The sequence below is a fragment of the Balaenoptera borealis genome (assembly GCF_965194805.1).
Source record: "Balaenoptera borealis genome assembly, chromosome: 8".
Classification (NCBI taxonomy): domain Eukaryota; kingdom Metazoa; phylum Chordata; class Mammalia; order Artiodactyla; family Balaenopteridae; genus Balaenoptera; species Balaenoptera borealis.
In genome coordinates this window covers 102,167,121-102,178,273 of record NC_138865.1, presented here as the reverse complement: position 1 = coordinate 102,178,273, position 11,153 = coordinate 102,167,121, and the positions used below count along the sequence as shown (strand labels likewise).

Here is an 11,153-nt window from a genome sequence, read left to right as displayed (position 1 = left end):
TATTTATTGAGAGTGCCAGCTACCATTCTAGGCACTTGGTAACATCAGTGAACAAATCAAAGATCCCTGCCCTTGTGGAGATTAGATTTGCATGATTTTGTATAAACTCGATCAAGTTGTGGATTTCCAGTATCTTTACAGAATGGCATTGTAACCAGTTTGGGTGTAATTTTGGGAGGACAGGCAGTGGAGTATCAGTATTACCGTCATTCCAGTTTTCCTTCCTTTCCCAAATTGCCTAAGTTTTTCTGACGAGCCAATCTGCGAGGCAGCTCAGAGGCTAATTTAGAATCATGTCTTATTGTTTTCACTGTTTAATTCAACTGCTGGGAACTGCTAACTGTGGTAGCAAGAACCTCTGGAATCATCAGTTCCAAAGAGACCTGTTAGCAGGATTTTACCCAGCCTTTCTGGGGCAGTTTAAGTCTGGGAAGTAAGAATGTGGGAGAGAGGCAGGAATAGAGGAGGATGTATAGTTTCCCTTCTTCCTCCAACCATTCTTACAAAACCTCTGTTTTTCCAGTTTTATCTGGGATCTTCCATTCTTTTATCTTAATCTTGAAAACACAGCAAGAATGGGCTCCAGATAAGGAAACTGAGTTTGATTATTTTGAATCCTACAAAGGCCAGTCTGGAAGGGCAAAAGAAAAAAAGAAAAGGATCAAACAAGACTGCTTCAACACGTCACTGTGACTTCCCAGCATGAATAGGCACAGAAGCATGAAAACATGGTGCCTCCTGATACCAATACTCAAGAGGAATCTGGGTGGAAGACACTGTACCAAGTGCTTTATGCAGATTATCTCATTTATTTTTTATTTTTAATTTTTTTTAGATTATCTCATTTAATCTTTAGCTCTTACGAGGTGAGTACTTTAACCTAATTTTATAAAGGCAAAACTAATTCTCAGCTGTTAAGGGATAGAGCTGAGATTTGAACCTGGGCAGAATGATTTTTGAACCTGCGCTTCTAAACCTCCTTGCTACACTGCTTTCCTGGTCTCCCACTAGTAGGTCTCACTCCCTCAGGGTAGAGTGAGAGGTTGCTGTTTCAGTTCTCAGGAAATATCCATGCTATTTTATTTATAAAGAATGAGGCAATTACCAGATTAGTAATAAATCTGAGCAGCTATAAATCTTTTTTTTTGGCCGCGCCACGCGGCACGTGGGATCTTAGTTCCCCAACCAGAGATCAAACCCGTGCCCCCTGCAGTGGAAGCACAGAGCCCTAACCACTGGACCACCAGGGAATTCCCTGTAAATCTTTTTTGGCACCACTGAAATCACATGTATCGATTCTTTATTTCTTAGGTCCTAGTGTTCATTTCTGGGTTGCCCAAACCCAAGAAGATGGTCAAGTGCTTGTGAAGAGATACCAACAGCAGCCAGAAGCACGTACCTTTCATTTTCCTGAAAGCTGGAGTGACAATAATCAGGAGATTAATTCAAATAGGTACCATTATTGCCTTTTTATAAATGAGAAAACTAAGGCTTAGGGGTTATTAAAATAACTTGCCTAAGGTCACACTGCTAGTAAGTGGTGGAGCTAGGAGTCAAAGCCAGGTGTACCTGACTCCAAAGCCCATGCTCGTCACACTACAGTCTAGAAGTGGTGCTGAATGGCAAGATGCCCATCTGGGGGCCAACAGGAAAGGCACAAAACACCACCATTCTGGCACAAAGCGGACAGGCAGGGCCAACTCCTAGCCTCTCGCCTGACAGCATAAACACAGGGAAGCGATTATGATATGACAAGTTCGCTTTTAAATGCAGGAACCCTTGGTATACTGAGATACTGCAGCTTCATGAAGACCCTGTCTCCTGTGCAAAAGGTCATGTAGATCTTCTGGCATGTACAAGGCTTGTCATGTAAAGTAGGAGAGAAGGAGGAGAGTGAGATGAAAACATAAAGGGATCACGCCACCTAAAAGATGGACATCTTAAAAACCGATGATAATGACCAGACTCCCTGTGGACAATGATGAGACCACTTATTCTGATATCACTCTGGGTAGAAGACAGGCATAGAATCACAAAATCAAAATATTTATTTGTTCTTTTGCACATGACACTGTTAAAACATTCCTACTACAGCAATACTGCCCTCCAGGAGCTTACAATCTAAAACAGTCAACATTAATTGTAGACCCAATGATTAAGGCATTATATGAAATGCAGACTCTGTATCTTTAGGTGTATCTTCTGAAGGAAGCAGCTGGAGAGGGCAGGATCAACATTAAATGACATGAAAGTGTACTCCCTGCTAACTCCCTTTCCAGCTTCTACAAGGAACCCCTGTGGCTAGAACCCAAAACCAGTACCCCACAGCCTAAAAGGGAATTCCAGACAACCCCACCATAGAAGTAGTGAAGAAACCTTCATCTCTAATTCCCTGGTGCACAGAGAGGACTCTGTTTGTGGGCAGTGTGGGGCTGAGTGTTCTTCCAGCATAGATTGGAGACGGCACCTAAGATGTTGTAACTTTGTGGATGGTACCAGGTAGCCCCTTACTCAGCCTTATAGAAATTCCAGTGGGACAGTTGCTCCTCAAAGTGTGCTTAGGGTCTCTATCAAGTTTTACAACTTCTGGTTGGTATCTATATCCACATCTACTGCACAGCATTATCCACTGCATCAGGAGGGTGAGGGAGATTTAATAAACCAGACACATGGGATAAAAGACTGAAAGAAAGGGAAAAGGAGAGCAGAATAAGGGGCCAAAGATATGGGGATACAGCTTCTAATAGTTGTGAACAGGAGGAAGAGGAACTTGGATTCAAAAGGAACAAAGAAGTCAGGCACTGAATTCTAAACGAACAGGGTTACAGAAATGAAAGTCAACAAGATCATTATATTATCACAATCCAAGAGCTCAAGAAAGATAGAATTTAAGCGTTACTTTTTTTTTTTCCTCGCTAGTTTCTTCCTTTGGCAACCTAGCTCAAGATCGCTAGAATTCAGGTTTTTCATGAGACTCTATCTTGAATACCCGAAGACTTGTCCCAAACTGATGTTTCTCTCTGAGAGTTTGAAATTCACAGCATTTTGTCTAAACTGGCCTTGATTTTTCTTACCTTACTGATAAGGTCCTGTTCCTGAAAGGGTATTTTATAACAGATCATGTCAAGATTTCTAGAGAGTACCCGGGTCACTACTAAACATTGATTTCTCAGGGTTTTATTATTCCTTGGCTTCTGAGGCAATAACAGGCTATTTGTACCTTAATGTTGGATTTTTATCAGTACCTGTCATTCCCTTTACTTACGCTAAGTATCAGCACTACAAGGGGTTGGAATGAGAGAAAAACATAAAACTCTAAATGTTGGTTCTTAGATTTTAACCTCGATCCAGTAAGCTCATAACCCTCTCTTGGTTCAAAGCCACGGAAGTACACATTTCTCGCCCTCCAGTATTTAACTGGCCCCAACAGAGAAAGTACAAACTTCAAAACCACAAGAGGCCAACAGGATAGCTGTGTTTTGTCTCTCCTGCCCTGAGGCACAACTGGAGTCTAGCACCAAGGAGGGCAGGATTTAATAGACCAGCACAAGAAGAGTCACTTTACAGAGGTAGGTTGGACTGGGAACAAGACTGCGGCGTAGACTAACAACAGAATAAAAATCCAATGTGATTCTTACTGAGGAAAGTATTTTTGGCCACTTGTGATCTAATTAAGTCCCCCCGAAAGTAACAAAGATGGTCATGCAGAGAGTGAGGATCTGGCTGGTGTGGGCATGGATGTCGGCCCATCAGCCGACCACACCCTAGGCCTCTCCAAAGAGAGGGCTGGGCTTTTGCCCTTCCAACCCACGACTGGCTGATTTACATTGCAGATCAAAGATTCTCAACCTTCAAGCCACTTCCAAGAAATTACAGATCTTTAAGAATAAGGACTAGTGATTTCATACATGCTAATAAAAGTTACTTTGGCTACAGCCCTTTGTGCTTGTGTGCCTGGGCACAAAAACACAGTTGGGGCTGAATAAATGTTTGTGGAATGATTAAGTATTGACCAGCAGCATTTAGTACATGAGTTAAGCCCAGAAACACCACCAACTAATAGCAAGTCAAATTCCTGTGCCCAGTACCAGGTAGCTCACCCACCAGGCGATACTCCCTCAGTTTAAAGCAGAGATGCTCAAAGTGTGGTCCCCTGATCATCAGTAGGAGCATCACCTGGGAGCTTGTTAAAACTACCAATTTGGGGGCTCTGGGTCGAGGCCCAGCAATCAGGGCTTTAACAAGCTCTCCAGGTGATTCTGATGCATACTAAAGTTTGAAAACCACTGGTTTAGAGGCAGACACATGAAAACAATAATGGGAGAAAATTATTTAAACTCTTACTTCAGCTGTGACATACGAAGGTACCAAGTCAAAGTAAAATGTCAATGGTTTCATTTTAAAATACCTATTTTCTCAAATTGATTGTCATCTTTTTTTTTTTGATTGACAGGTTCATTCTAATCAAAATGTTAAGTGGGAACACAAGTTGATGAGTCAGCCCCCCCAAGAATGCACACTCTGCAAGGTCTGGGCCTGTATTTATACAGTCTCAAACCACCTCTCTACCCACTACAGAGATTTCAGTGCAACATGTCACACCTAGGGAAAGGCACAATCTGTCTCCCACTCATTGAGTCCAAAGACTAGAACATATTTTTAAATGTTAAGTTTGGGTTCTGGGCTTAGCTGGGCAAGACTTTTCCTCACCTGCCATCAATCCTGGCTAAAGTTAATCCATTTCCATCACTGACTCAGGAAAAACCCACCAAATTCGCAAAATGTTAAAAAAAAATAAGAACAGAAGACTAAAAAAGGAAGCAGGTGATCAAGCCATCGAACAGAAAGCTACCTGGATTAGATAAGAACATATAACTTGGATCTAAGACAATGGGGGAGGAGAGGACATCTCATGGGTGGCTTCATCTCAAGAGAAATGGGAAACTCAGCTCATTAGGGAAAAAAGGCAGGGAGGTTACCACTTTAGCTCAGAGACTGTAAGCTAAACCTCTGTTGAGCAGGCGTGTGTGTGTGTGTGTGTGTGTGTGTGTGTGTAAGGAGATAAGGAGCAAGAAGACAAGATTGGCCTGTCTTCCAGTCTTGAACTGCTTTCCACTGCAATCGATAAGGCCACACCATAGAGTTAGACGTTAATGGCAATGTTCTGTGATGTCCACTACTACTGCCTTCTTCCAGCTGAAGAGAAAGTACCCCATGCCAGCCCCTGCCGCTACAGCAATGCAGAGGTACCCGTTGTAGGTCATGAAGATGAGCATGAGGAAGTAGCTGATGACCACCTGGATGATGTGCAGCACTGTTTGCAGAAGGTGAGGAAAGCTCAGCATCTGTTGCCTGGAGAGTAAACAGGGACACAACAGTCAGGGCCCCAGGAGTGTTCAGGCAGCTCTGCATGCAGATCAGGAGAAAGGGGCAACAGTTGTAGTCATGAGCTCAGCTTGAGCTGGACTCTCTCACAGCCACCCTTGCAACTCACGGGTACTTGTGTCTCTGCAGGTTGTTTATTGTCCTTGGAAATGAAACATGATAGGGTTGTGAGGTTAATAAGCATCGGCCAGATATGATTATATGGCAGCAGGAGGAATGCTCTTCAGGAGGAGGGGAGAGGAAGGAGGAGTAAGCTGACTTACCTCCACCTTGGATACCGAAAGGGATGACCCACACCCTCCCATACTAATTTGCCTGAACTTTCTCAGGCTTTCCACCTTTGCAGAGTTCATACTCTAAAAAATTGGAAATAGAGGACTTCCCTGGTGGCGCAGTGGTTAAGAATCCACCTGCCAGTGTAGGGGACACGGGTTCGAGCCCTGGTCCAGGAAGATCCCACATGCCGTGGAGCAACTAAGTGTGCTGCAACTACTGAGCCTGCATGCTCTAGGCCCTGTGTGCTGCAACTACTGAGCCTGCACGCCACAACTACTGGAGCCTGCATGCTCTAGGCCCTGTGTGCTGCAACTACTGAGCCCGCGTGCTGCAACTACTGAAACCCGTGCGCCTAGAGCCCGTGCTCCGCAACAAGAGAAGCCTCTGCAATGAGAAGCCCACACACCGCAACAAAGAGTAGCCCCTGCTCACCGCAACTAGAGAAAGCCAGCGTGGAGCAACGAAGACCCAACGCAGCCAAAAAAACAAAATTGGAAATAGAATTGAGGGTTGGGTGGTACAGTAGAAAGTTTTTAATTAGGGATCAGGAGACCTGGCTGTTGATCCCCTTTGTCACTTACTAGTTCTCTCACCTTAGTTAAGTCACAATGTTTGGCCCTCAATAAGCCCAATCACTGGTACAATTGGAATAAATAATATTGTGCTTACTTGAGAGCAGGACATTGGTCTATAGGATTCCTTGAATTCCAGTTTAGCTTTAAGACCTACATTTCTATTCTAACTAAATCTTAAGCATTTGCCAATCTGTGGGAAAAACAAATGGTCATCCATATACTTTCTTAGGTGGAATACAGGCATTAGTACAGTCTTACATTGTAACAAAATGAGACTAGAGCTGGGCAGATACAACTTTTTATAGAAAGGAATGAATTGGATTCTGCCATTCTATACCCTGACCTGAAATTTCTTAATTTGTTTACTATTATTTTGGCTAATATGTTAAAATATGGATTCTTTTCCTTCTTCTAAAGTGACCAATACTTAAAATTTGGAATAAATGTTCATATTAGCAGAAGGGTTCCTATCATTCCTCTTTTGGCCTGCTAATGACCCACAACCCCAAGCCTCCAAAAACAGTTTTGATCAAGGTCATATAGAATCATTAACTCAAGAAGAGGGCTGTTGCTAATAAAATAGCTGCTTTCCTATTTAGCTAATTCAGCTCTCTAGAACTTCCATCTGGATCTGTTCAATCTTCTTACCCAACAGTTTTGTGGGTCTCCATAAGGATGGTTCCATTTGGTCCTGGGACAGGCATGGAATTGTACCGAATGCTGACTTGTGACTTGCGCAGGAGACCCTCTCGGGCTATCTTGAGTCCTTCGTAGAACATGGCTAGTAAAAACACGGCCACAAAAGCTCCAGCCATTTCTAAGTAGGGAGGGAAAAGATGGCGGTAATGTCAAACATGCAAAATCATTAGCTGGTGTGCTCTCCAAGCTAGAAAGACAACAGAGAAAAACTGCTACTCTTTTTTTTTTTTTTTTTTGGGTTATGCCACTTGGCTTGCGGGGTCTTAGTTCCCCGACCAGGGATTGAAACTGGGCCCACGGCAGTGAAAGCACCGAGTCCTAACCACTGGACTGCCAGGGGATTTTGAAAAACCGCTACTCTCTACTCTTAATTTCAGAGTATGTTATATTGTTACCTCTTCAATCATACAGATGGAAGAGAAGAACTAAGATGGTATTAGTGAGGACTACTGCCTCCACTGCAGATCATACTCATTTTCTGATTAAGATACAAAAAAATGAACAACAATAACCTTTTGGTCTGGCTGCTTGATGTCATTAAATTACCTTGTCACACTGAAACACACAATGTAGAATACGCAAAAGAGGAATAAAACAACTTATTTTAAAGTGCTGACAATTTCTTGAATGGGCATTTCAATCTAAGTCTTTCACACTGTGAAGCATTGGTAATATGAATGTAGTCAAAACTGATTTAACATACTACCTGAATTAAATGCTTCCCTTCTTCCCAAAACAAATAGATTTTGTGGGTCCAAAGATTTATCTTGTACCTAAAGTGGTCCACCTGACTACTGAACTTGTGCAATTTGATTTAAGGCACACCAACTCAACATTATAGACATACAAAAAATGGGCGATTAGCTACCCCAAAACTAGGACTGCCCCTAAGATGGGCCAAGAGTCGGGAATGATGTATACCAGTTTGGTAAGCTGGAAAGAGCACTGGATTAGGCAGGAATAGAAGCCCTAGGTCCCTGTCCTAGCTCTGACATACTAAGTTTATGTGATTTAGGGCTAATCATTTCACTATCTGAAGCTTAATTTATCTGTAAACTGGAAGGATTGTACTTGATTAATAGTTTTCAAGCTAGGGTTATTTTGTGGTATGTATATATATAATGCTTTTTATGTCATTTGAACTTCGACTGTAGTCTTATATCCAAGATCAATAATATATCAAACAAGGAAACACTCTGGAAAAAGATGAAAGGAAATGGTCTGCAAAAGACTCCTACTGGTATCTAAATTATGTTTCAGAAATTCTAAAACATACACATGCTATTTAAGGGAGGTTTACTGTAGGACCAAAATAAGCACCGTGTATCCTTACCTTCCAGGTAGGAAATAGGAAGCAAGGTGATTACGATCATAACCATAATGACTCAGTAATTATGGCAGGAAGAGGTGTTGGGTTTCCAGATTCTTTGTCACTGTCTCTCATGTGAGTGTCACCTTCAAACAAAACCTGATGGCTTACTCACCTCCAGCTGTATTGATCACCAAACCAGAGAACAATAGTTCAACGTTCTTAAAGCCAAAGTAGAAGGTCATAGGCTGCCAGGAAACCAAAACGTGTCAATTAGAAACAATTGAAGCTTCTACATGAGAATTTCAGGTCAAGAAGCTTAGAACATTTAAAAGTAGCAGTTCTGGGTAATAAGAGGCATTCACTGAAGTGGGAGGCTTTCTCCCTCATTATAGTAATAGTATTACCACAGGCACTTCTCCACATGTACTCTCCTTTGTCCCCACCATCAACGTTTGTCTTTTTCTCTTTTCTACACAAAGTGTGAAAGACCAGAACTTAATCCAGAAAAAGGTCAATTTTGACAGAAAGGAAAACTGAAGAAAGAACCATAGAAATCTTGGTTCTGGTGTGGCTCTGAAACTAACCTGCCACATAATCTTGGGCAAATCACTTGACTTCTCTAAGTCTACCTTAGTTTTTTCTCATTGGTAAGTTGATCTTTAAAGATAATCATCTTCCAGTCCTAAAGTTCGATTATTTCTATTCCCCAAGTGGGTGGGAAAGGGCCTGGGCTGCCTCTCCTGTGGCACTTACCATCATCATCATCATGTGATCATGTGAGTGGGAGGCTGAAGAGGTTGGGTGATGGTGAGAAGGTGCCATGGTACTGTTGTCGTCCCCACTGCTCATCCCCATGCTCATCCCCATGTGGTGGAAATGGCCCATTTTTCCGGGAAAAGTTGAGTCAGCAGAAGATTCTTTTAAGAAAAAGAATTATATATAATAATTAAAAATACAAAATCTTGATTTTTAAAAAAAATCTTCATGATGTTTTATCTTGTCCTTTTTCTTTTTTTGGCCAAGCCACACGGCATGCAGGATCTTAGTTGCCTGACCAGGGATCGAACCTGTGCCCCCTGCAGTGGAAGCACGGAGTCCTAACCACTGGACCACCAGGGAAGTCCCCAAATCTTGATTCTTGATAAATACTTTGTCTATGTGGGATTTCAGCCAGTGAATACATGCTCTCCTAGCATCTTTACTCAGAATTATTTTTTATAATCTACAGATGGAAAGAGAAGTAACTGTACTAATAGGGATCACCTCTGGAGACTGCGGCAAAAGGGATTTGCACGTAGGGTTTCAGAAACCTAACTCTTTTTTTTTTACATTAATTTTTATTGGAGTATAGTTGCTTTACAATGTTGTGTTAGTTTCTGCTGTACAGCAAAGTGAATCAGTTATACATTATCAGAAACCTAACTCTTATTCTGCAGAATTGTTCCTTTACTAGATATGTTCAATGTATATTCAAATTTAAATATGAGATAAGGAGAAGAAAAGTATCTTCTTCGGGTTGCAGGAAACAATTTGTAATAATGGACAAATTGATGCCATTAATGAAATTTAACTGCTTTTCTAATCATAAATGTCAGTAGATAAAAAGCAAGTATTTCAAGATAATTCACCTAATTGGATGGCCTGTGTTCAATCAGGATATTAAGAATACATTTTCACATATAGGACAACCAGCCTTCAGCTAATTTAAATTAGAAGAAAAGGTCTATTGCTGCCCTAGGCAAGCAGTGTGCTCTGAATTTAGATACAGTATCAATCCCAGCAGGGCATTAGAGCTGAGAACACTGAAAACAAGGTATAAATTGGATATTCGCTATTAAATTAAGTCTAGACAACCTGCACATTCAGTCTTGTGTCTTTACTACCACTTCACTATTTTACTGCAAAAGTCCATCTGAGACATAATCCAAGGAGCAAAAACTCCTGTAGCTGGGGTGGGGAGTGGGGAGTTGAGGAAGGTGGCGAGGGAGGTGTTGGTGGATTCTCTTAGTGTCCCTCAACTCCAGTTTGTGGAGGAAAGAATGCTTTAGAAATTCCAAGTAGGTATTCATGTTCATGAGCCTAAGTGTGCCTCTTATTATCAAGCTCTTACAGGCACCAAACTCTGAGCTAAGTGCCAGTAATTCAACAGTGAATAAGACAAACACGGTACAGGATGGAGAAACAATAAAGTAAACAGAACACTTTCATGGGGCGATTAGTGCTGTGATGGAAAGAAACAGGGTAATATGGTAGTATTACTAAGAGGTTGAAAAAAGGCATACTTTAGATAGGAAATTTATACAGATTCAGGGAGTCTTGGATGTCTAATCAAAAGCACAAATATTCAGCCATCTATTTTCCCCTCTTCAACTCCTATCCTATGATTCTCTGACAGCAAGCTTAAAAAATAGGTTCTTAATTGGGACTTCCCTGGTGGTGCAGTGGTTAAGAATCCGCCTGCCAATGCAGGGGACATGGGTTCGAGCCCCGGTCCGGGAAGATCCCACATGCCGCAGAGCAACTAAGCCCGTGCGCCACAACCACTGAGCCTGTGCTCTAGAGCCCACGAGCCACAACTACTGAGCCCGAGTGCCACAACTACTGAAGTTGTGGCGTGCCTAGTTGTGAAGCCTGCGTGCCTAGAGCCAGTGCTCAGCAATGAGAGAAGCCACCGCAATGAGAAGCCCGCACTCCCTGCAACTAAAAAGAAAGCCCATGCGCAGCAACAAAGACCCAATGCAGCCAACATATAAATAAATTAATTAATTAAAAAAAATAGGTTCTTATTTCCAGCAAAGGAAAAGGCAAAGCATCAGTTACCGATAATCAAAATTCAACTCTGAATTTAAATAACTTTCATGCCAGATACTTTATTACTTCATAATTGGGGAGCTGGACAAGCTGGT

At 42.0% G+C, this 11,153-nt stretch overlaps 1 protein-coding gene across 5 annotated transcripts in view; it reads right to left on the bottom strand.

Annotated features, from left to right (window-relative positions):
* Positions 1-2,025: 2,025 nt before the first annotated feature.
* The window catches only part of SLC31A1 (solute carrier family 31 member 1), a 30,790-nt gene continuing 21,662 nt past the window's right edge, over positions 2,026-11,153 (bottom strand). For all 5 annotated transcript variants that reach the window (XM_082404226.1, XM_082404222.1, XM_082404223.1 and 2 more), the window contains 4 exons: positions 9,001-9,164; positions 8,420-8,492; positions 6,885-7,053; positions 2,026-5,352 (listed from right to left, as the gene is read on the bottom strand). In XM_082404226.1, the coding sequence (XP_082260352.1) occupies positions 5,151-5,352; positions 6,885-7,053; positions 8,420-8,492; positions 9,001-9,132 (576 nt within the window). In that variant the 5' untranslated portion in view covers positions 9,133-9,164 and the 3' untranslated portion in view covers positions 2,026-5,150. The remainder of the gene's footprint in view (positions 5,353-6,884; positions 7,054-8,419; positions 8,493-9,000; positions 9,165-11,153) is intronic.